Genomic DNA, 25,904 nt, shown 5'->3' with positions numbered 1-25,904 from the left:
GACTTTAAATAGCTGCAAAGATTACCAAGAGCTGGGAGCTGAGCCCTGTTACCTGCGTGTGTTGATCAGCATTGAATTAGACAGAGGCCTGGCTGTTTGCTGGGAGCTGATCATACTCACTGAATACCACTGCATCATCTCTTCCAGAGTGCAGAAAACCAGCTGAACAAATGGACATGTGCAGGTGATCTGCAGTTCAGGGACTTTCTTTCTGTCTTGTGGCTTTTCGTGTGTTTTTGTTTCATTTTTTACTGCTGGGATCTGAAGGGATTTGGATGGTTGACTCTCCCTAGCCTGATGGCCTTGGCAAGGAGACTTCAGCTTCTCAGCACTGAATAAGACAACTGTGCAGGCAGGAGTGTTTCAGCCAGCTTGGACACAGAGCTGATTTATTACTCAATAGAGCCATTGAGGAGCTGGAAATTGGATGTGATTTGTACTCAGGGCCAGCACTGGCTTGCTGGGATGAATTCTGTTTGAGGCATCACCTGTGAGTGCAACCTTCCCTCCCCTTCACTTCCAGAGCAGTGATACTGAAGGGTTTTACAGTGACCCCCTATCCCCATGGTGAGCCCAGCTGACAGTGGGATCCCCACTGCTATGCCTCCTTCTTGTTCTCTCTGCCCACACAGGATTAGCCAGCCCAGATCTAATCTCTTCATCCCTACTGAGCTGCTGAGAAATCCTGTGCTGGCTGTTTTGGGGCAAAAAAAAAGCTCTTGGCTAATTCACAAAACTGGGGGGGGGGGGGGAGAGGAAGAAACTAGGGAGAATAATTGCCTGATTCCCAGCATCCTCGATGGCAGCTCTTAAGCAATTACAGGGACTCGGCAACACCGGGATCGCAGCACGCTCTCGGAGATTAACAGTCTGCTCAGCTGGCAATTAGAGGTGGTTAAATGGGAAGCTGCCACTTAGCTTTGACTTTGTAGCGGCTGTTTTCACTTCTCCGGGTCAGGCTCCAGGTACTGAAGGGAGGGTGTGAATAGCTGTGGGGAAGGATTAAGCCTGAGCTGCTTTTCCTGTCTGGGGGGAGAAGCCTGTGGACAGGGTGGCTGGAAGGTGATAAAAGCGATGCTCTGGTTTCTGCGTTAGTTATCATCTCTATCCCATTCCCTGCTTCTTCTGTCAGCCTGGAGGGCACAGGCTGCTCCCTGGTCCCATGTTTCCTCCTGTTCTAACTTTCCCTCCATCTTTGTTTGAGACCTTGGGAAATGACTTAACTTGCTGATGCCATCTGTGAAAACACCAGTGCTGTTCTCATTTGCGCAGGAGAAACAGTGAGCTGAGAGACACAGGTTCACCTCTCTGCTCAGGCTCAGACCTCCTGTGAGATCCTGTTCAGGTCAGTAGGGTGCACTTCATGGTTTCTTTGCTACCAAAGAGGTTTATGATGTTCCAGCCTCTTGTGCTGTGGTGCATCAGAGGGCCTGAATGATAAATAATCCTTTAGCCTCAGTTGCTTCCGTGACTGGTGTATTGCTTCAGTGCTTCATGTAGACCTGCTGAGAGTGTGGCAGTCCCTCACCTCTGGCTTCCCCAGAGCTCTGTGGGGTTTAGTGCTGTATTAAGACTCTTGCCCAACTCCTTTGGTGGGGTTGAGGACCTAAGACAATGACGATGGAAGGAAAAGACTGGAGAACAGAGGCCAAGACAAATCCCTGCTGGCCCACTGCAGCCCTGTTTGCATCCCATGGGCACTCAGAGGCTTGGTATGGCCCATGCCAGTTGACTCTGCTGCAAGCATAGTGCAGTGCAGATGGAACAGCCACACCTGTCCTGCTCATAGAAAAAGCCATTCAGCCATCTGCTTTTCCTTGGCTATAAACCATGCTGGCATGAAGGGTGCTGGCCATCGGAACACGGAGCCACAGCAGGAGCTGGTGCCACTCTCCTTGGGCTCAGCAGGAACCTCTCGCTTTGGCATTAGTTCCAGTTTTTGTCTTGCCATGAGTTTCTAGGCCAGCTGTCTTCCTTCATTATCCTCACACTACCTCTTTATCTCATCTGCCCCTCTTCCTCCCGTTTCCTTCCTCCCGGTCCCCTGTCCATTGCTGAGCTCTTGCCCGCCAGCAAAAACAAGGCAGAGCGGTGGAACGTGACAGACCCTGCTGAAGACACATCGGGCCAGACAGCAGAGGCAGAGTCAGCAAAGCTGGTCCCTGCTTGCTGTCCCCCAGCATCCAGCTGGAAGGGAGCTTCCAGTGGTGGGAGGAAACTTCCAAAGTGCCCTTCTTGAGCACATCTGCAGGCCTGCCTGTGCCTGGAAGCTGCAGATAGGAAGGCAGTTTCCATCTCCTCTGCCTGTGTGGTGTGCTCAGGCCAGCTCCTTCCCTACCATGCTCCCTCCGCAGCCCCAGGCTGACAGGTTGAGGGGCAGATCCAAGGCGGTGCTGGCTCCAGCAGACACTCCTATGCAGATCATTCTTCCTGGAAGTCCTTGATTATGGTCTTTTGTGCCTCTAGACATGGCCTTGGTGATGACAGGACAACCTGTTTGCACAGAAACAACAGTAACGTTCTCCTGTTCTGGCCATCGTGTGTTCAGAGACATCAGCTGCAGGGGTGAGACTGAGGAGTCTGGGGCTATGTTGAGATGAAAGAGGCTTGGTTTGTGACACAGGGTGGCTGTGGATCTGAGGCAGAGCTCAAGGGCCCATTATATGGCCAACCATAAAGCATAATAATAATCTGTAGGTGCAGGTGCTATAAATACAGCCTCTGCAGCACACTGCTTTCAGTTACTCCTTGCTTTACTTCGGCTGAACTCTAGCCACCATGCACAGCCATGAACTAAACTGCAAGGACCCTTGAGTTAAAGGAGGACCATGGAAACAGATGCAGTAAACCCTGTCCCAAAATATCCCGTGTTTAATTTTACTCCCTCTTATCCCACACACCAGCTCTAACCCACAGCAGAGCTCTCATCTGAAATCAGAGATGCTCATCAGGAGCAGCCTGCTGCTTCAGAGATGTGCTTTCAGGGCCTGGAGAGGAAAACAACCCTTCATTGCCACAGCTGTAGAACACAGATGTGCTGGGGCCTGGCCCTTTCCAGGGGCATGTTGTGCCTGTGAGAGCTGTGCTTTTGGGAGCTTTGGGCTTGGATGTGTATTGTATGCGAAGAGAAACCTCAGCATATGCAGGATCTCAGGGGAGGTGCACGGGGCTGAGTTAGGTGAGATCTTGTAGGAGACCTTGTAGTACAGGTGACTTACAAGCTTCAACGCTCTGGGACAAGGCTGTGCAAACCTGTAACTATGCCTCCAGATGTGCAGAACATCGTCAACTCCTCTGGCAAAGGGAGCAGGAATGAAATTGAGATTGAATTAAACTTTCCTGGTCACACCCCCTCCTAATGCCTCATTCTGGCACTGACAGGCTGTGTCAGGAGCCTCCTGACAAGGTTTTTGTCTAAAGGCAAGAAAAATCAAGTAGTGAAATGCTTTTTAACCTCTAGAGGCAACAGGAAAGAGGCAGAGCCTTCGGTGTCTTGTTCAGCTCAGCAGCCAGAGCAGTTCCACATGGCTCAGCACAGCTGGAGCAGTATATGAGCCACATCTGCAGTGCCTTGGAGCAGGGAGGGTGAGGAGAACTCTTGAAGTATTTGGTGTTGTGAATTGTCCGTCAGGAAAAGGACCGACAAAGCCACCAAGATGTAGAGGGGAAGCAGACCTCTTTCTGCTGTATTTAAATTGGCAGGGCTGCTAGAATTAGAAAACATGGTAACTGTGTCTCTGCCTCCCAAAGCAGAATTATATTTGGGGTCTGGATGTTCCCCTGGGAAGGGTTATGGCTTGGGAAGGAGGATTTCCTGGCCCATGCATGCTGAGATCCACAGTCCAAATCCAGGAGCCATTGCTATTCCAACACTGACCTCTCGTTAGAGGTTTACACTTCTTAAGCTGGAGACTGCTTCGGACTCCAGTCTGCCAGACCTTGCCTTGGTCTGAGGCCCACAAAGCCTCCCATAGACAAGACAGAGCAAGGAGGTCCAGGCAGGGTGGCTGTAGGTGATTGCCTGCTGCTGTGTTCCCACCAGGCTGCATTACTGTGTACATGGAATGGGATACCCATGCCATGGTGGAGAGACTACAGGTGTAGCAGGGAACTTCTTTGTAGTGACGGTGGTCACACATGGTTTTGTGGAACTCATTATCAGCAAGTCCTTAGGTAAAACTGCAACTGCAGTGTACCTGTTCCACTGGGCAAACTATTGGGTGCTCAATTGCTCTTAGCTGGGGTGCAAAACTCAGGGGAAGAAAATTAATACAATGCAATACAATACACAAAGCAGTGGCTGGATCTTCTTGTTGATGGAGGCAGTGCCTCCACCTCTATCCACAGTGTCCAGATCCATCATCAGAAAGCAGGCTGAGTGCACCAATGCAGACATCACTTTGCAGGCCAGTTGCACATGCTGGGTGGGGGTATTTAAGTGTTATATTTTAGACAGCCAAACTTGTGCAGAGAGAGGGGGAAGATTTAATTTTAGCAAAGGACTGCAGAGGCTGTGGGTAACTGCACTGCTTGATGCTATTGCACTGTGCTCATAAAGGGATTAAAAGGAGCTAGTAACCCTAGGGTTAAAAGGGGGCTGGTAACCTCTATCAGGATTAGCGAGTATGGAAAGGAGAACCTCGAGTTTGGATTAAAGATGTTTAAAAGTCTCTTGTACCAGCAAGCTCTTTTCTCTGGGGGAGATTAGGAGTGCAGCTTCTCCCAGCCACTCTGTTAATCTGGTCTCCATAGAAACAGGATGATGTTAGTGGTGATGCTCTCCCCTAAATGGCTGCTCAGCAGCCGTGTTAAAGGGGGAGAATAGCTTTAGTTTGTCACCCAAACCTGGTTTGTTTGTCCCCTGTCAGTCCCTGACAGTTGCTGCTGGGGGAATTTTTGCTGCTAGTTTTGTGCTGGTGGAACCTGCACCAGTGCCCCCATGCACTGGGTGTTTTGCTGGAGAGTTCAGAGGCTCAAGTATTCACACCTCATTCAGCCAGCCCAGAACAGCCACAGACATTTACACAGTTATGATTTTACTGGTGATCCTGAATGGGACAGGCTATGGCTCTCTTAAATGTGGCAGATTGGATGTCTCTTACGCACCTACATTGCTTAGTGTGACCAGGGTACCTCCGTATTGGGGGACCATATTCAGGAGGTTTCCTGCAGTGACCACTCTTGGATATTGCAACGCAGCCTATGGACAAGGCATCAAGAAGTCAGGAAACTTGCTTTGTCCTAAAGCAAATCCAGCCTTGCAACTTCCAGCCAACAGTAATCACCAAGGCAGCTTTGCTCTGTGCCTGTCTGTGCTGGAGACAGAGGAAATGCCTGCCCCAGGGATTCATTCCAAATGCTGACCAGTTTGGCCTCTAAATGCAAACTGGAGGTTCTAATGCAGCCATCCAGGCTGAGGGCGATATGGTGGGAGGCTTGTAAACGTTCCCTGCATCTTTCTAAATCCCTTTTCATCCTGAGTCACATGCGGAAGGAGCGTGGGTGAAAGCGAGTAGGCAGGGAGAGAGAGGGATGGTAGGGCTGCATGAATTTGGATATGCACATCAGCTATCAAACATAGTGCAAAATTGCTGTGAAAGCAAGGGAAAAAGATAAATTTCATGTCACAGTCTTCAGATGATGAGCTACTGCTGCTCCTGTTTTCTGTGTTAGCGGAGTTAAAGTGGGACTTGTTTGTTGAGATGAACAAGGGGTCTCTTCCTGTCTCCTCTTCCTAACCCTTCCCTCCATTTTTCTCTCCGCTGCTCCATAGCTGTGTTTCCCAGTGGATTTCAGCCAGCTGCTGGGGACTGCTGCTACCTCGAGTCCTTTCAGATGGGTCACAGGTCTGGCTAAAGAAAGTTGAAACAAAGCAAACAAAACGTAGATGACCTTTCTGCCTACCTGACTCCACCTGCTTCAATAACACATTGTGCCGTCAACTAATTCCACCTAAATTTGGAACCGCATACTTAAAGACATCATGGAACTGAAGAGTCAGGGGAGAGACTTTATCAGGAGTCTTGTTGGCCTCACTGCAAGCTCAACCCTAAACCAGACCTCAAATATTTTCATCCTGGAGACAACGCCACAGGATCCAATCTTCCCTCGCAGAGCCCCTCAGTGCCTTCCTGGGTCCATCTGGATTTGTCCATGGGTGTTTCCTGTAAAACCCATTGCTTTCTCAGTGTGAAAAACATGTCTAGACCAAACAGCCGCTTCAGATTTAATGTGTGAGTGATGACTGGAATAAGAACCCAGCCACAGCAGGACAGTGTCAGCCAGCACCAGGAAGCCTTTGGAAGAGAGGCCCAGCCCTGGTCTGCTAGTGAGTAAGAGAAAGGGCTCTGCACACCATGACCAGGTAGCCCTTTCCCACCTAATGAGCCCTGTGGAAGGGTCCTGTAGCCTCATCTATCATTTAAAGAGTCATTCTGTTCCACAGAGCAGGCAGCAGGTCCCATGTGGGCTATACCTCAGCAGTTGTAACTCACCCCAGTTTATAAATGAGATGTTTTCCCTTGACTGCCAGGTCGCAGTGACATCTACCAGGCAAGCTGTGATCTCTATGGCCTGTGAATCATCGCTGATAACGGTGATCCCGCTGTCTGACTCCTGCCTTTACCAGCTGTACAGCACCAGAGTTTGAGGATGCACCCAGAGAGAGCTCCCTGGCACTACAGTAAGGGAAATTGTCTCTTCCTTCTGGAGGACAGCCCAGACAGAGATTACCTGTGAGGGATGCTCTTATGGACAGAAGGATAGTACAGGTTACCTTCACTGTCCCTGGAAGGTATTCGTACCTCCCCGACCCAGCCTTCCTCATCCTTCACATTCATGAGTTCTTCTAGCACCAAAGCCAGACTAAGACTAAATTTTCTCCTTCTTGCCCTCAGAACTGTTCACAGTCTGGCCTGTGTGCAATAGTCTCCAGAAAAACGGGGAAAACTTTGGCTGTTCTTTGGGTCTCAGTATCTCCGGCTCCTCCATCTGGAACATCAGCATCTTGGCCTCCATCCCTGGGATGTTTCCCTGCTCAGTTCAAACTCAGGTAAGTCCTTGGCTTTGTGTGTCAATGTCTTGTTTTCTCTGGTCATAAGAGCATAGCCTTTTGTCAGAGTGAAGACAGCATCAAAAACTGTGGTCTTAGTAATAGACATCAACTTCATCTTGTAGGGTGAGAGGCTGGAACCTGTGCATTTGCTAGGAGCAATGCTCAGACGATGCTGGAGGAGCTGGTCAGTGTCTCAGGTCCTCTTTCTGCCTCCACTACAACTGTCTGGCACAGCTGATGATGTGTTTCATTGTTCTGCATCTTCATTACAGCCAGGATAGCAACACCTCGTGGGAGTGAGAGTAGATGTTCATTGGCATTTGTCATCAACTCGGCTACAAGCACCCTGGGGAGGCCTATAAATAAGTGAGGGGCTGTGAGTCAGCAGTCACTAGAGAAGCAGCATCTGCCCCTGTGTCCATTTCATGATTGCTTCAAAAGCTTAAACTCTCTTTTTAATTTGGGGCTTTGCATTAAATTTGCAAGAACCCCTCCACAAGTGGAGCAGAGGGAGGTGAGCTGCTGTGCCTCCAGGGATGCAGCCCATGATGATGCAGCCCATGATGATGCAGCCCATGATGATGCAGCCCATGATGATGCAGCCCATGATGATGCAGCCCATGAGACTGATTGCAGGCTCCACCACAGCAGCCTCATTCCTTATGGATGTGTACCTGCCTTCACGTTTCCTTCTTTTTCTTTCTTAGGGTGGGTTTTCCTGGTGTCTGTTACTGCTGGTCAGAGAGAGGCACTGAAAGAAAGTGTTTAGGTAAGACTTGGGGAGAAGCAACCAGGTACCTGGTTGTGTTATCAAGGTAGAAGCCCTTTTGCATCTGCAAAGTCACTGGTGGGACTCCTATGAGACTGAGTGATCTGAGCAAAAAGTAGAACCGTGTACACCTCGAGGCTCTTAGCAGAAAAATTGCAGCTTGGATTTAGGTTCAGATCCCCGAGTTCAGCTTTGCTTGTTTAGTTCACCCAGTGCTTTGACACATTATTGACAGTCATGCTTTTGTAAGGCTGTGTGGGCTCGTGTATGCTGGGACACACTGAAGTAAAGGTCCTTTTCTGTGTGCACTTTGGGAGAAAACAGTGTGTGTATGAAGGTACAGCATCAAAACAACTCTGCTGGCTGTGTCATGTTTATCATCTGTCCTCTGCTAAAATAATCTTAGTGAAGACCTTGGCTTTGTCTGCATTTGGGGGGGGGGGGGATGAACGTGTGTCCCTTGTTTCAGGGTGTAAATGTCCTCACAGTTTGTTGGGGTAAAGCTTGCTGAGCAGAGTTGTCCATTTGCCCACTGATGAGAGAAGGAAGATGTTTTGTGGGGAATGGGAAGTAGAATCAGTCAGCCCAGGGGAGATGAACAATAATCATGAGACTGCATGGGAGACCACATGGGAGACTTGCAGTGCCCTAAGAGATCCTAAGGACTCCATATGGTCTGAACAGCAGCAGCACTGAGCTCCACTGCTGTCTTAAAACCACCTGAACGTCAGTCCCGTGATGTGTTTGCAGCTTGGTGAATGAAGACGTGCTCTGTGCCCTAGATGAGAACACAGAGAAAGAGCCACAAAGGCATCACACAGGCTTCTTGCTGAAGCACAGCCAGCAAGGAGGGAAGATCTCTTGGCCAGGTCATCCTCCAGCTCTCACCCTTTCTAGTGAAGCCTTGTTCCTGTTAGCCACTCAGTCCTTCTGCTTTCAAGTCAACAAGTTACAAAGAAGGTTAAATGCGAAGAGGAGGAGAAAAGACAGGATGATATATTTCTGTGCACACACTCCCTCTCCCTCTTCATTCCTTTGAGCCATTTTTAACCCAAGCTAATTCAGCTGGAAATATTAATAACCCTATGAGGACGCCACCTCCTTGTAATGAAGTGTAAAGGTCACTTCTGCTCAAATCACACAACTCTTTCATTTTGTTCTCTGTGAGGAGCAGCTTCTCTCTTTAATTATTCAGTTTGCTTTTATATTGCAGTCACTGCTCTCTTGTCTCTAATCTCTGACACTTCCCCATTACGCCAGCCCCCGGGAGGCTGGGTGATGCGGCAGCATGGGTTGCACTGTGGATGCTGTGAGCAGCAGTTGGGACTTGCCTGGGGGAGGAAGGAGAGGCTGGATGTGAGGGAGAGATAATTCTTGGTTTTCAGAGTTACTTGTTTGATGGTGTGGGTCAGATGGGTTTTTGTCAGGATTTTGTAATGCATGTTAATTTTTGGCTGAGTTAAGTCCTTATATGTGAGGTGCCACTTGATATGATGGGAAGGAAAGGGGCTGAGAGGGAGTGGGGAAATTCCCATCCTCTGGGCCCACCTAATGGGTGGATGGAGGTGGAAGGCTGTGGATGGGAAGTGACCAGTAACTATATTGCTGAGTAACGTAGTTGCTTACAGGGCCCTGAGATGAAGCAAAACCTCTGGCATCAGTACAACATCCTCAGTGCTCAGGTGTCTCTTAGCTCATGGTGCTCACAGCCAGGGAGGACAGAGTGAGAAATCACTGCAAATCCGAGCACTCCTGAGGCATGCTGTGAGAGTCACCAGCACAAAAATGGGGGATGATTATTCTCTGGGGATGAATTTGGGGTCACATGCAAGTTCTTTGACAGGGTCTGAGGAACAGGGCCAGCAGGATCACACCACAGCTCCCCATCATGCCCAGAGAAGCTTTGATTTAATAGGCCCTTAGGGTTCTTCCCCACTCTGTGCTGGCACCCAGTGGGTCTTCCCAGGAAAGCCAGAGCATCCAAACCATGCTCTCTCCACTACCATCCAGTGTGGGAGCAGCTCCCGTCACCCTTCACCCTAGGCCCTTGTTCATTCACCTGGAGGGCAGTTGGACCCTGGCTGGTGTGGTCCTTTCTCCGTGCTGGTGCCACCACGCTTGGCTTTCTCAAAGGTACAATAGGGAGTCTAAGACCACAGGCAGTGTGTCAAGAGACTGCATGGGAACGTGTGAGCTCCTGTAAGATCTCCAGGGGTTGGAAGGGGCTATTCCAACGGCTGAGATGGTTATTGCACTAATTATTACTGTAGCATCCTAAATAATTAATAACCATTATCAATGGTATGGACCCAAGAGAGGCAGAAACTTGTGGTGGCTGTAACCCCTCCGTCCCCCAAGCACTGCTCCCTCCAGAACTTCTCTGCAGTGTTTTATCTCCCCGAATGTTTAAATGACTTGGGCAATGTGGGCTTTCCTCCATTTCCCCATGGGACTCCTCATTCTCTGCTCTAACTATAACACTGCAGCAGCTATTAGTGCCCACAAACAAACACAAGTCCTCGGTAGCTGGGATGAGTTAAGTTTATATAATCGTGTGAAGATTTGAAAGCTGAAAAGCCTTTCCCTGTGCACTGCATTAATCATTTAAAAGGAGCTTGAGTGATGGGTTTTTCATGTGTGTGTCGCTGGTTTCTTTTTCCCCCACTCCCCATGGAGTCCACATGTTGTTGGCTATAACTTGGTGTGTTCAACATCAGCCAAGCCATTGCTAAAGCCAAAATGATTTCTGGACTCATGTTCACATTAATCTGGTGATGGACTCACGCAAGCCATGCACTGTGCTAGTAGTAAAGAAGCAGGATATCTGATGAGAACGTGTAAAAGTTTTGCTTGTAAGACATATTTAATGGTACAAGAAGTCTCACACAGAACTGGTATGGTCATTTCTAAATTACAGCTGCCAGCAGAAGCACAGAGACACAAAGCAGCAGTGGCACCGACACATGGGAAGTCTAATGAGCATAGCACTGACCAGCTCTTTGGCAGAGGATGGAGATGTCCTCTTCCAAGCTGTCCTAGTTGCCAGGGGTTTGCCCTCTCATTGCCTCGTTTGGACACTCTGCAGGAGCAGTAGCATCACAGTGAAGTCAAGCTACCAATTTAAACTTGAAGCTATTTTCTCTAACATTGTCTGAAGAAGGGGCTTCAACAGCAGCCGTCCTCGACACAGCTAGCTGCAGAAGGTAACTGTTGTCCATAGCATAAGTTGTGTACTTGCATCATCCCTTACTCCCATCCCTTCTGTGGTTGCTCCAGCAGACTATTAACAACAGCTCAATATGCAGTAGCATAAACCACATCAGGACACAGTTTGCTCTATGTGGAGCTACAAATGTAGCTTGGTTCCAGCTAATGCCCTTATATGACCTGATCTTTATAAAACCTCATCTTAAACATGCACCACTTGTTCAAAACCTCACATAAACAGAAAATCCAGAGTTCAAAAGCTGTAACTTTGGTGAGGCAGGGGAGGGGAAAAACAGCTGTGAGTTTTTAGGTGAAAATCCAGGAGCATTTGACTGTGGTTTTGCAGATGTGATTTCTATGCTGCGTTCTGTTTGGAGAGTGCAGTTCAGCATCTGCCACCATCCTCCTTCAAGCCCCTAAGTATGGCTCATGGTAATGAGATTGAAGGATATAAAAAATTCCTAGAGGAGCTAAGGAGAGATAATCAGGATTAGTGTGCTGACAATGGGGGAAGAGGCTGAAAGCGTGAGGGGGTGGCTATGGCCAGGGTTGCCAAAATGTGTGTCATTGCATTTCCAGAGTTGTCATTAAGGCAAATCCAGTCTTCTGGCTGAAGATGTGAACTGTTTTAATAATAAAGTCATTGGGATTACAATCAGAAGCTAAGAAAACAAGGGCATTTGCTCAGGCCTATATGTAATAATGCTCTGGGTAGTTCATGTCCTAAACATGCTTGTTTGAAAACATCTCTGCTGAAATTGATACAGCAGATACTCCTACCCTAACCGTATGCTATGATGCCTTCTGGCCCCAGCCAAAGGCATCAATTAAGGAAACAAATGTTGGCTTTATCTCCTGGTCCTGTTTAGTACCCCAGATGTCTGGTGCAGTACTGTCTTGCTCTTTGGTGTCTGTGCTGCACAGTGACAGCCCTCACCTGGGTGGAAATACTAAGCTGTGGCATACAGAGGCTGCTGTAGCTGTCTGTAACCTCGGGGAACAGATGGTGCTGCCTGAGAAATGCAGACTGTCCCCCCCTTTCCCAGCTTCTTTCTGCTGCAAATTGATGCCTTAAACAGGATTGGTGTGGCTAACAACAACCTCATCTAGGATGACTCTTTGGGGGATTAATGACTAGTCCCTGGGGAAAGGTTTAATGGTCCCAGAGATCAGCAGTCCCAAGCCAGTTTATTAATCAGATGGGGCTAAGGCCATTATAGCTTAACGGCTCAGATTGCCTGGGGCAAGGCAGGCAAGGGCTCTACACATAAACAAACCCAAAAAAGCAATGAGAACCCTGGGACCTGGTGCAGAAACTCACTGATTGTCAGGGACTGAGGCTTAGCAAGGGAATGCAAAAAGAAAGGGAGTGATGGGCTTGTTTCACTTATGCCCGATGCACTGCAACCCACCTCGCTCCCTCCCTGGTGCAGCGCCTCCTGAGCAAGCCCATGGGCTTCCAACCAGCTTTGTCTCTAGCAGTGGCTCCTAGACACTACTAAACCTATGCTGTGGCCTGGACAGTTGGGGACTACTATTGGGAGAGGAAATTTCTTTCTAACGCCTTCTTCAGAGATTAAGTTTCTGCCCTGGAGCATGGAATCTGAGATTCTTATTATTTTTATCACAGCAAGTGGAAGTGGAGAAGCTATTCTTATTCATATAAATGTCTAATCCTACTCTGATTCCTCATGAGCTGTTGCATTTGCTGTGATTACTTTTCCCAGTTATAGCTAAAATAAATTTAGCGCTTTAATAATCTGCCTTTACAATGCAGCAGTCCCTGGGATGAGGCAAGTAGGCACTGAGCAGGTCCAGCTATGGAACCTGTCCCATCTCAGGGCTCAGGGAAGGTTTGGCTGTAACCTGGCTGCCCCAGAGACGTTAGATGCCATTTGTATGGAGGATGGGGCTAGTGTTATTCTTGGACTACATACCTTTTCAGTTTAGACCCTTTGGGGTTAATCTATAGCAGGACATCTGAATACAGCATAGGGATAAAGTTACTTCCCCTGGGGTACGGTGCAGGTGAGTACTATGATCCCTGGGAAAGAAGACCTGCTCCCAGGTACCAGAGACCTTTGGAACAACTCTCAACTGTCCTCATGCAGTAAGACTGGGTAGGAGCCACTGGCTTGTTCTCCTGGACTGGGAAATATTACAGCAAGCTGGTAAAGGTAGCTTGGGGTCAGTAGGCTCTTTACTGTCTTGAAAGTCAGGTCCCTGTGCTTTGTCTTCACAGAGTCTGTTTTAAGCAGCCTGCAAAGAGTCTGATCTTCTGAGGAGAGCTCTGGCTTTGCCCTAAAATCTGATCACAGTGAGAAACTGTTTCCATTCCTGTATGTTTTACATTATTGAGTTTGTGTTTTTTTCTCCATCCAAAGTCATGAACTCTGTGTGAGAACAGATGCCTTATTTGCATATATCAGCTGCCTTTGGGGGCAAAACATCTTCTGAACTCTTATTCTGCTCTTCCTTTTTCTTAATGTAAAAATCAGCCGTTTCTGCTCTTATAAGCTGATTCACTGTTGCTTCCCTCTGTAGAACTCCTGGCTCTCTGGCTGGTCTAAGATGGTGAAACCAGCATGTCCCATACAGTCCAGTGCCCCAGCCTGAACAAATACTATGTGCAACACTACAGGTCTCTCCTGATGCTGTGTTATCAAGAGCTGCTGACACAACCTCTTCCCTGGAGAGGAACCTGCACAATCAGTAGTTAAAAGCTGGTTTTAAAGGATATAGTTAGTGGCAAAAAGTGTGGGTTTTTGTGTGGATGTGGCCTATGGAACAAAGAGGGCAAGCAACCTCCTGTTTCTGCACATCACTTGATAAAGATTCCCAGTTCCAAGGGCAGTAGCTTAAATTTGATAAATCACAGAACAGAAAGAAGATGGCAGGCACCAGGGACAAGCTGGAATTCTCGTGGAGTTCCCTTTCTGGAGAGCCATGCCTGGGCCTCTCTGCTTTGTACGCATCTTCATCAGTGGGATGTTGTATATGGACTCAAGCTTTCTGTACTTCTGGATCCCAAGAGTTCCGAACAAGATGCTTCTATTGCTTTAGGTAGTGAAGGGTGGGGAGCTGTGAGCTGTGATGGTATCAGATCAATCAAAACTTCGTTATGAGACTGTGTAGCGTGGAACAACATTTTATGCTACTAGCTCAGCTTCAGAGGTGACAGTTCTTGGTGGTCCTGCTTTTTATGGCTATACAGTCTCAGGTTATGGAGTGTGATAATGATGTTCACACCAGCCCGTGGATGTATCACTGAAATTAATCCAATGTCAAATCTGCTTGGTTCTAATTCTTGAAGACTGAGGGCTGTAATAACTGGGGGAGCTGTAGCAGCCAACAAGTAACTCCCATACACAAGCCTGAAGTCTCTTTGCACTAAGGAGGTGGAGGAGCAAATCTTCCTCAGATGATGTATGCTGGCCCTGTGTGGACCTCCCCTTAGACCAAATTCTAAGGTTCCCTGGAAGATGAAGAACACATTGAGAAAACCACTATTAAAAATATGCTGACCTATGTTTCAACCTGCCCAGTTTCCCCTTAATATAAACATATGCACTGGTTCTGAATTTAAATTCAGGTCCTAAACACTGTAGAAATGTTGGCTACCTACAGTCCACATGGAATAGTAACCCTATAACCCCTAAACCCAGCAACATGTATTAATGGCTTATGTGAAGTCTCTGTAGCAAGCATTTCAGTCTCTTCAGACAGAGAGAAGTGGGTTACTTTGTGAATATCAATGCAGATCAAATAAAACTTATCTCAAGGACAAATGCATTTGTTCTGAAAATTTGGCTACAGAAATCAGAAATGGTTCTTTTAAAATGTATCAGCCTTGAGCAAGTTTTCATCTTCTTTTTGAGCAGAGGAAGTTGGTGATGAAGCCGTCATTTGAAATATGTGGTAGGATACAGCAAAATCACTGTCTTGCAATTTGGACATATGGATCTGAAGATCTGACAAAACCATGCTTTCTGTTCTACAGACATTAGGCTGTTTTCCTTTCATTTGACTTCGTGTTTATGTAGCCAGCCTGGCTGGTTTTGCACTGATCACAACTGCTATTGCGTTCTCTTTGATGAATCCACTATGGTTTATTTTGTTTGGTTTGTTGGTGTTTTTTGTTGGTTTGTTTGTTGTTTGGCTGGGTTTTTTTTTGGGGGGGTGTCATGTTGGGCACGATGGGGAGTGTTTTGGGAAGAGGATAGTTATTTTATTACATGCAGTTGTTGTAACTGGTCCATCAGTCTCAGAAAAGCCATGTACAAGGTAGAGAGCTACAAAGATGCAGTTGCTGTTTTTCTCCTTTACTTAATTTAAAATGAAAGCAAAAGTCTTGCTGTGTTTAAAAATCCTCTCTTCTCTGGAGTGAAGTGATTTACGCCTGCAGCAGGAGTAGGTACCTTCTGGTTCCAGACTGCATGGAACAATCCCAGGCCTATCAGCAATGTTGGAAAGCGAGAGGGAAGATGATGACTCACAAGAAATTTCCCTGTCTGTTATGATTTTGCTTTGTCGCTTTGTGTTCTCTGCATGGCTCAGGGAGCGTTGCTTTTCCCTCAGCTACAGTTTGCTGCCAGATGAATATATTGAGAAACAGAATGTTGAGAAATCTTGGAAAACTAATGGGAAATGCCTAAATGAGCTCGGCATATTTCTCCACTTGGCTGTTAGGCTTTCATAACCCAGTGGTGCTGGGCAGAGGGGCATGCAGGGACTTTGAGATGGTTCCACAAGAGCTGTGGGGTTCCCTTTGCTTTTTGGTTTATTATCAAAACAGGACAAAGGGTAATGGTTTTAAACTAACAGAGGGTAGATTCAGACTAGATACAAGGAAGAAATGTTTTATGATGAGGGCGGTGAAGCACCGGCACAGGTTGCACAGGAAGGCTGTAGAAGACTTATCCCTTGAAACGTTCAAGGTCAGTTTGGATGGGGCTCTGAGCAACCTGATCTAGTAGAAGGTGTCCCTGCTCATTGCAGAGGGGTTGGACTAGATGACCTTTAAAGGTCCTTTCCAACCCAAACTGTTCTATGATCCTACCTGCTTGGCAAAAGCACCGACATATGGTCTTACTCACAGGTTTAGTCACCTAGCACTGTATATATTCTTTTATTCTTTTGAGGTGTGATAGATCTAACTTATAAATTCTTTCTTCAGCCTTTTCTTCTCACACATTGTCTTGACTTCTTCACTTGAGCTGTTGATCTCTGTTGGATGCTGCTGGGGCTGGCTGAAGCTCTGTGACAGAAGGGTTGGTTAGTGAAGGACATTTCCTGGAGAGGAGCAATAGATCTCCATCATGGCTAGGGCAACAGCAGGTCCCTACCATATTCAAGGTGCTGTAAACTCTTGGGTAGGGATTTCTGTTTTTCTGGCCTGGTGAGTCTTTGCTGCCATGTATATTCTTTGAAGCTACTGGGAGTTTCTATGGCAAACGTGGGAGAAGAGCGTAGGCACAGTTCTGCCTTAAAATTCATTTCAGATCTGCCTGAACCTGGTCCGTCTGTCCATATGGTAAAAGACTTTTCCTTTTATGATGGACACAGCTAAAAGCATGGCTACCAGCAGCCCTCAACTGCATGGTCTTGAGAAGCAGATTGTAGTGTGATTGTCTGAATTGCTGCAGCAGGTATTTCTTTGACCAGGCCTAATGTATTTCTTCAGGAAGAGTGATGTATGAAGGGAAGCTCATAGATGGGATGTTTTGCTGTCATCTCGGCTCTGATTCAGGCAGATGAAAATGCCAAGAGAAGCAGAATGATGTGAGGGATGCATCTGTGTTTCACCTGGTATTTGGAAAGGGGAAGTGTCAGAAAATTGTCTTAGGAGGTTTTTCAGGGTCAGTAGCATAAGAGATGCAAACCAGCCCAATGGCAGCCTGGCAATGGTGCTGCCTTTCCCTGCAGCCTGTTTTGCTCACGTGTGTGACAGAAGCTAATGTGAAGCTGGCTTTTGTGTTATCGCAACACATGAAGGATTTATCACCTTCCTTAGCCTTTCATGCTGCAGACTGATGAAGGGCAGGAAACTTGTGGCAATAGAATAAAAACCATATCCCAGCAGCTGTGAAACGCAAGTCACTACCTTGTTTTTCCATGGGTTCTGTGACTGGCCTTGAAAGAGCATGCTAACACCCATCTCTTCTGTCATCTCTTGTCTGCAGTGGTTGCTTCCTCCTGGAGCCCTACAGACCTGTTACGGGATATGTATCACCTGGAAACCTCACCCAGGGGTACCCACCATATGCCCTGTGGATTTCATACCACATGCAACTTGTATTGATAAGATGGGTCTGTGCCTTCTCCCCTGCTCCTGTACAGCTGGCTGGTGCATCTTGGATCTGCCAACCATTCGAGTCCAGCAAAGGGCGATCTGATTGCAGAAGAGGTACTGCAGTGTCATTCAGCAGCTGGAGGTAGGAACCTTCTCTCATAGATGACTGGGTGGCTCTGCCATCTGATTTCGAAGCTATCTGCCTTGACATATGGTATCCTGTGCCTCGGTTCAAGAAGGCAGTTAAGAGGCCTGAGTTCTCTCAGATAAATGGCTCAGCTTGGAGCACTGTGGCTTGATGTTCCTGAAGCTGCTAATCCTAATTAACAGCCTTTCTGAGTCCATTTTATACCACTCTAGCAGCCCAAGTGGGCTTTAAAGTGAATAGAAATGACCCCATGGAGAGCTCTCTCTGGAGATGTTGCTATGCCGACCTGCTTACAGCAACTATTAAGGCTTCAGTTGCTCTCTTCCATCCTGCAGTGTTTTATTGTCATGTGGGCTCAGACGGTACCAGAAGTGTGGTTGGGATAGATGAGGCCTGGACTCGATTATTTACTTTTTTGGAAGATATGGGAAGAAGGAAAAAGAACAAGGAGGGGTAAAATCCTGTGAGGCAGCCATCTAAAGAATCAGCAACAACAACAAAACCCAAGCAGAAAGACCTGAGATTCCTCTGACGGAAAACTGAGTCAATTTTCTTTTGCACAATCCTTAAAAATAACCCCAAACACAGCTTTTTCTGCCCCCCCCCCCCCAGCTCTTTATTGAAGCTCTGCAGACAATAAGGCATTTCCCCTGGGTGCTGGGGTTTCCTCACCCAGTCTGATGCCATCCCCACCACACTGGGCACAATGGTTATGTCTCACCTCTTGCCCTGTGGTGCAGAGCTTGAAATAGTTTTGGCCATGCTCATTTTCCTTTAATTCCATCTTCCCAAAGGCTATAAATCCGAGGCATTAAAGTGGAAGACAAATTACAATGAATGTATTTTTAGGAATATAAAAAGTAACGACTTCCTTTGGAACCAGCTCCTGCCCTCACTTTGCCTCACATAGGAATAACACCTCTTGTGGGCATTCAAAAGCGGGGAAAGAAATGAGGGGAAAAATCATGATAGAAAAATGATGTTTTTTTAGTTTGAACGCCGGCATAATGGTTTCCATGGTGACGGGGGGATGGTGTCTGTTGCTACCCTGTATGGCTGAAGCTGACCCGGGATGGGCACCTGTCAGTGACATGGGCCCTCATGTGTCCGGAGAACCAGGGGTGACCGAAACACATAGAACTAGCCCCGAAAGAAAGATTAATGAGAGGAAATAACTCTTGGAGGTGGCTCAGCCCTGCTCTATGTTGTCAGTGAGGCCTCCTCAGGCGGGACTGGTGCGATGCTGTGTGCGTTAGGGTGATCTTGTGGGGGTTTTAGTGGTTGGGAGGAGGCTCCTTCATTAGCATCAATGCTCTCTTTCCTTCTTCCTTTGGTAAATGGGATGTTTCGGGGAGATTTTAATGAGTTTCAAGGCTTGAGGGAGCGGCGGCTGAAGGAGAGATGTTTTGTCTCTCTCCTGAGTTAATTTCTATATCACATCAGGTATGACTAATGACTGTTGTTTATTATCTATAAGTAGCATCCAGAAATCTCAGTTAAGGATCAAGCCCTAGTGTACTAGTCCCTGTACAAACACACAATAAGAGAGCCCCTGCCCTGAAGAGCATACAGTCTAAAAATGGTCCCTTACACAGCATAATCTGGGGGGGGAAGATAGGAATTGGAGACAAAGAAATGAGAAATCAATGTTTTTCCTTTCTTGCGTCTTCCAAAAAAACCCTATAAAACATAAATGCTGAAGTCATAATTTCCAGTCCCCATCATTACCTAGATGTAATCATTGAATCATTTAGGTTAGAAAAGACCCTTAAGATCATCCAGTCCAACTGTAAACCAAACACTGTCAAATTCACCACTAAACCACCACCCCAAGTGCCCCATCTACACGTCTTTTAGATACCTCCAGGAATGGTAATTCAGCCACTGCCCTGGGCTGGCTGTTCCAGGGCTTCATAACCCTTTAGTGAAGAAATTTTTCCTAATATCTAATTTAAACCTCCCCTGGCACAACTTGAGGCCCTTTCCTCTTGTCGTGTTGCAACATCCTCCTTTCAGGCAATTATAGAGAGCAATAAGGTCTTTCCTCAGCCTCCTTTTCTCCAGACTATACACCCCCAGGTCCCTCAGCTGCTCCTCATAAGGCTTGTGCTCCAGACACTTCATCAGCTTCTTTGATCTCCTCTGGCCCCACTTCAGCACCTCAGTGTTTCTCTTGTAGTGAGGGGCCCAGAATCGAACACAGGATTCGAGGTGCAGCCTCACCAGTGCCCAGTGCAGGGGCACAGTCACTGCCCTGGCCCTGCTGCCACACTGGTGCTGATACAGGCCAGGATGCTGGTGGCTTCTTGGCCACCTGGGCACAGGCTGGCTCATGTTTAGCTGGTGGCTGACAAACACCCCCAGGTCCTTTTGTACTGAGCACCTTTCCAGGCATGCTGCCCCAAGCCTGTAGCCTTGCATGGGGTTGTTGCGATCCAAGAGCAGGACCCAGCACTTTGCCTTGTTGAATCTCATGCAATTGGCCTCCCCTATTGATCCAGTCTGTCCAGATCCATCCTCTCTGGGGAAGGTCTTCTTCAATCTCCTTAAAAGCTAAATTAACCAGTCCAGGCTCTGCAATTTTCTGCCACAAGTGATGATCCTTCACTTGGTACCTCTGGATCTTTGGGTGCGTTTGTCTCCATCTTGGTAAGGGGTGTTTATTCCCTTTGGAAATGGGATTCTTTTTCCACTGTCATTCAGATTTGTATTTCTTGAAACCAGGGCAACTAATTCTTCTGCACTTGAGCTTCTAGTTCACACCTCTTCATTGACTGACACTCTGCCTCGAAAGGACAGAAGACAATCAGCTTATCCAACAGGATTCATACTAGAAAGCTGGAAAGAGATTTTTCCAATCTGCAGGAAAAAAAATTATACTCCTGCATGAAGTTTTCAAGGCATTTGAAACAGTGCGTATGTCCAAGGGGGTGTCCATAGCAGAGCCTAAAGGCAGATGTGGCAGATGAGTTCATTATCCACTTCATCCTGGAAGCTGTAGAGATGATTGTCCAGCAAGAAGTGGAACTGATCACACAGCAAAGTTCACTAACTTACTTGGGATGTGTGTTCTTCTGCTACAGGATCAGCCACGATAGCCAGCATCAGGCACTCTCTGGCCACCAGCAAGGAAACTTGTCATATCTGAAATAGGTCCACAACCCACTCCAGTGTGATGGCAGAAAAGACAACATGTTGGGAAAGGCAAGTGGTCTGTGCCGGTCTAGGAGGGGATCAATGGGCTCAGCTCCCACTGCCCTGCTGTGCAGGGCCACACACCGCTACTGGATGTCTCTGTACCCTGGATTACCTGCTATAAGCAGGGAAACCTTTTTTTGAGGAGCCTGGACTTTGCAAAGTAATTCCCCCCAAAATGGTGGATTTTTCTTTCTGGCTTTTCTTAACTTTCCTTTTTTTGAGATACTGTAGAAACTTAAAACCATGATGGATTTGTGCATGCCTTTATTTATTGAGCTATTTATGATGGGCACAGATTTCCCTAAGCCATAAAGCCCCCTCCCTCCTCCTTCCCCAGGCTTAGTAATCAGCTTCCTTGTGCTCCCACCCACACTACACTATTTTCCTCTGTCAAATCCTCCATCATTGGTTAAATTACCTAGGTGTGTGTTGGCTTTATCTTTTTTTTTGGTGAAATCTTATGATTTTTCAAGTCTACTTTGCCCAAGTCCCCGTCATCCTTTTAGGGCTCTCATACAACCTGCTCCTCTCCTGGCTGATTCTCTAAAAGGCCTAATTTCAACAAGCTGCTGAAGTCTGTCCTCTGGTCCCCATGATGATCATCTGTGTCCTTCAAGCCTCTCAGGTGCTTCAGAGCTACAGTGAATTGCAGATGTTTGGACTCCTTTGCACATGGATGTTAAATTTTCCCTTCCTTCATCCCTTTCTCAGCTGCTCCCGTTCCACGTTTTGCTGCCTGTGCCCTGCAGCCTGCATTGCCTGCACACCTTTTATGCCACCATTCTGTTAATGACTGTATTTGGCACAGGCCCTGGTTTGCCACCAGGGTGCCAAGTCCCACACACATGCTACCAGCTGCCTTCTGACATGTGAAGACTCGCTTCACTCAGCATCTGTCACGTGAGCCAGTTTTAATCTAGGATGCTCTTTCCTTTTGGCTCCCTGCAGAGATCACAGGACCCTGTTTAATCCAGCTCCCTGTTGGTGTGTGGTTGAGTCATAGGAGGCTTTTCTGTTGCTACATCTAATAGAGCTTTGCTATCAGGAGCAGAACATCAACCCGCTTGGCTGGGAGTCGGCGCTGTCACCCAGCAGCTCTTCTTGTCTGGAAGTGGTTTTGATTCTTTTCTTAGACTTCTCCCTCTCTGTGTCTTTCTCTCTAAAACATTAATTTCCTCTAATTAGAGCCGCCTTAACAATTCTTTTTCCCCCTCTCCTCAGTTAATTTCCTCTAATTAGAACCTCCTTAATAATTCTTTTGCTAAATCAATTTCCTTAGTTAGAACCACCCGCCATAATTCCTTCTCATCCTTTCAAAAGCTGTCGGAGCAGCTAAGTAAATTATCCTTCTGGATAACCTTTGTCTCTTACTTGGTATTTTAAAAGAAGAACTGTAACAGGTTAGACAGGCACAGTTTCCCCTTCCAGAGCTATGCTGCTCTGACCCCATTAGGTTATACTTAGCAGAGTGCTGTACTACTGTATACTTAATTAGGTGCTCTACCTGTTCTTCTGGAACTAAGGTAAGGCTGTATTTATGAATGAATTAAACATGACACTTCATTATCCAGCTCGCATTTAAGTGTCAAAATGCATCTTTAAACCAGATCAAATTGCTCTCTAAGAACATGTAAAACCTGCTGCCTCTGTTAGCTGTGCAGTGAGCCAGCCCTTCCTAACTTTGTCTCTGCAGCCATGCTGGCTTTCTTCCTGTGGCAAGCCTTTGAAGTACTAGTCGTTTCTAAAGCCTGATGGTTTTAAAAAGGGTGTTTTGTTTGTAATTTACACACTAACTATTAATGGCACATTGCTTCTCGGTCATGCTGTGGCCCACATCAGCAGTTGCTATAAATGGGGGCGGAGCCGATTTACACATTATGGACCTTGGGCCTGAGTTTCCTCTTTTACATTATGCAGTTTCTTCCCAATTGAGATAGTGTTACACATTTCTCTATCCCTTCATGATGGACCATAAGGAACCATCTCACTATGACCTTCCTGAAATCTACCAGGGTGACTTGCTCCATTTCCTGATTTTGGAAAGAAAATGGCCAAGTATTGATGTGTCTGGGAAGAGCCATTCAGTTTAGTGGTCTGTTTTTTTATGTAATTATGGAAAAACCAAAACAGACATAAGAAAACACATTGGAGCTGCAGGAACGCTCTCTCCCCACCACTGGTAGGTGCAGTACTGGTAGCAGATCAGATTCTCTTTTCTATTACCCCTTTCTCAGGTTAGCAGCTACTACCAAGCAGGGATCTGATGGTTTCAACCAGTGTTGTTGTGAAGGAGAGCACTGCCCTTCTATGACACATGGTGCAATAAGGCCTAGTTCACATGAAACAGGCCAAAGAAAGCTACGTCACAACAGACTCACAAGACTAGTTCTGGTCTTTTTAGCATAAGGACTTTCTCCCTCTTCTGGCTCTGCCCAAGGTAAGCTGCATAGCGTGCTCAGAGTCCTGATCACAAAGCAGAATGTCACTCTGTGCCATGAAGAGTCTGCTCCACCAGTAAGGCAGATGGGCCCTTCAAACTTGTGAAGCGCTTTTTACCACCATCTGATGAGAATCAGCAACTCCTCAGTGGGTGGATGCCTTGGGTGCCACTTGGTACAACAAGTGGAGTGATCCATGAGGAATGCGACATTCTAGGGGGAGGCTTGCAGCCGCTCCATCCAAGTAAGTGTCACTGTCAGCTTTCTGGGCAGGTTCAAAACATTTTAGCCAAGCTCAGCCACTGTGGAAAAGCTGTACTGCTGCCTTCTTAGACACTTCTTTCCTTCTGACCTTCCCAAGCCTCTAGTACTTCACAAAGTCTGTTCTGGAGGAAGTGGTGCAGAAGCTGTAAGATCTATTTTATTTCCTTTGCAGTCTTAATAACAGTACAGAAAACTCCATTTGCCATCACTTCCCATGGGTTGGATGGGAAAATTAAACAAATTAAGGGTTTTGCTTTTGACAAAATCCCTAATTTTTGACATGGGAACAGGATGTTTGGGGGGCAATTTTACAAGGAGTAAAATGCTGGTGGTGCTGGAGAAAGGGTTCTTGGGGAAGGGTAGATTCTCTAAAAACATATGTTAGAAGGCTAAAAAAATGCTGTCTGTTCTTCTCAGAAGAGATGAGAGCAGGAAGAGGGAATCACCAGGTTGGATTGTTCAGACTGACAATCTACTACAATGGAAGAGATGTTCTCTATGCTCCTTGAGAAGCCCATCTTGCTGGTCTCCAGTCCATTCCAGCTGATGACAAAGAACAGCTAGAGATAGAGATAGGCAATCCAGTAGACAATGTTGAAGAGCAGGAAGGCGGTGGGGAAAAATACACGAGAGTAGGAGTCCAGGCGGGAGATGTGAATACGAACCCTCCCCTCCCGCCACATTCCTGTCTGACAGTCCTCAATGCAGCAGAAGAACCGCTCACATTCCTTTCCCTCCAAGCATGGGGAACCAGGGTCTTCATCCTCATCATCTTCGATCTCTGCAGGCCAGTGCATGATGTTGTTGATGTTGATGGTGGTAAAGGATGGCATCACCTGTGCACAGGTAGGTGGCTGTAATGGGGGGGAGTAGGTGAATTAAAGGGAAGGAAAAGGCAAGAAAACATGTTCTAGACATCCAAAGCCCTCTACTTGGCAATAGGTCAGTTCATAGCATAGGTGCTGTTCAATGTACCTGGTTGTAAATCACTACCTTGGTCTACTGCGGAGACTGGCAGCTACCTGCATGACTGTGATTTTCCTCCCTGGCACCCTAGGACATAGCCTTAGTCAGCAAAGATCTAATTGCTCTGATTCCCCATCTCTGCTACTAACAGTCAGTGCAGAAACAGGACCTCTTTGATTTCAGGAGTGCTAGCCTCTTCCTTCATTCCCCTGAGCTCAGTTGTCTCTGAGGACACAGCACACAGGGCAGATGTGTCTTCTGGTTGCTGTAAATTGCTGGGGAAAGTCTGTATGTACTCATAACCTCTTGGCCCAGGAAAAGAGATGTATAATCAGCCTCAGAGAAGAGTTCTCTCCACCCATGCTGGGCAATGAGGCCGTCTTTGGTGTCAGTTCTGTCTCAATTCAGAGGCCTGTTTCAGCTGATGTGTCAGAAGTCCTGCAATGAGCTTGGGCAGATCTCAAGAGGATGATGAGCATGGTGTTCACTATTCCCATACTCAGGAGGTCTTCCAAGGTACAGACTATAAAAGAAAGTAGGTTTCTGCTTCTCTGTGTACCAGCATAAAAACAAGAACGTGGATCACCCTGTCTTAAAGTGGACATTTACATTTGGTCATGTGAATTATCATAAACTATACTGATAAGCTCTACAGCAATTTCAAAGAGGTGCCTGGCTCTGACAGGGACCTTCTTGTCTAAGGGAGCATCATCAGCTGCTTTTTCTAATTGTGTCTCATCTTTCAGGTACTCAGACCTAGCACACAGAGTGGTCCAAGGACCTAATGAACAGTGTGGGTCAGGCACTAAACCAGATCAGCAATTTCCATGCAGGCTGAGGAGGGATATTTCTAAATAGCTTGAGGTTCTAACAGCACCCACCTCTGCTGTTCCCCTTGACCTACCAGCCTGGCTTTCCTGTTGTTGTGCTCAACTGGTTTCTTGTTTCCCACCAGGTAGTTGAGTGTAGCATACTCCATGAGAGCTGCAAAGACGAAGATGAAGCACACAGAGACAAAGAGGTCCATGGCTGTGATGTAGGAAACACGGGGAAGGTGCTTGCGGGAAATGGTACTCAGGGTGGTCATTGTCAACACAGTTGTGATACCTAAGAGAGAAAAGAGATGGTTTTAGTAATAAAGTGGAGCACTTCTGTCTTCTACATGCATCCAACCCCCCAAACATCCCCATTTACACTCTTCTGTGTGAGAGAAATTCCGCTGGTTGTTTGGTCCCGTTTTTGCTCTGCTCAGCAAGACTCTGGCCGTGAGGTTCCCTCTAACAATGCTCTTACGGAAGAAGAGCTGTTCAAAACCCAAGCGTCACACAGGCCACCAATGTGGGCTGGTAAAGGAGCAGAGAACTCGGACTGTGCTTAAGACTGTATACAGGAAAAGAAGCTTTGATAATGGGAGGGTAATGTAGTAAGCACCAGTCACAAGGATCCCTTTCTCGCCTTGGTCTCTAATTCTTACCCATAAGCCTTCCACCTACTTGTCACTATTCTTCAGAGACGGCTCTTCACAATCTATTAATTTCTCAATGTAGAGGGCAAGTGGGGAGGAGATG

General features: G+C 47.0%; 1 protein-coding gene and 1 long non-coding RNA gene across 2 annotated transcripts in view; one reads left to right on the top strand and one right to left on the bottom strand.

Annotated features, from left to right (window-relative positions):
* The first annotated feature begins 57 nt into the window (after positions 1-57).
* Positions 58-11,061, top strand: LOC130593377 (uncharacterized). Its single transcript, XR_008970793.1, has 5 exons — positions 58-184; positions 1,273-1,345; positions 6,533-6,793; positions 6,897-7,051; positions 10,741-11,061. It is a non-coding gene; the product is annotated as an uncharacterized LOC130593377 (long non-coding RNA).
* Positions 11,062-20,917: 9,856 nt separating this feature from the next.
* Positions 20,918-25,904, bottom strand: part of LOC130593376 (gamma-aminobutyric acid receptor subunit gamma-4) — a 35,242-nt gene continuing 30,255 nt past the window's right edge. Inside the window, exons 8-9 of the mRNA XM_057398454.1 lie at positions 25,241-25,443; positions 20,918-24,224 (exon numbers count right to left, since the gene is read on the bottom strand). Of these exons, the coding sequence (XP_057254437.1) occupies positions 23,931-24,224; positions 25,241-25,443 (497 nt within the window). The 3' untranslated portion in view covers positions 20,918-23,930. The remainder of the gene's footprint in view (positions 24,225-25,240; positions 25,444-25,904) is intronic.

The sequence above is a fragment of the Pezoporus wallicus genome, unplaced genomic scaffold, assembly GCF_028554395.1.
Source record: "Pezoporus wallicus isolate ANWC-B61680 ecotype Strahan unplaced genomic scaffold, APGP_CSIRO_Pwel_v1 contig_10431, whole genome shotgun sequence".
NCBI lineage: Eukaryota > Metazoa > Chordata > Aves > Psittaciformes > Psittacidae > Pezoporus > Pezoporus wallicus.
The sequence above is the reverse complement of the archived record's forward strand: the minus strand, read 5'-3'. Positions and strand labels throughout refer to the sequence as shown.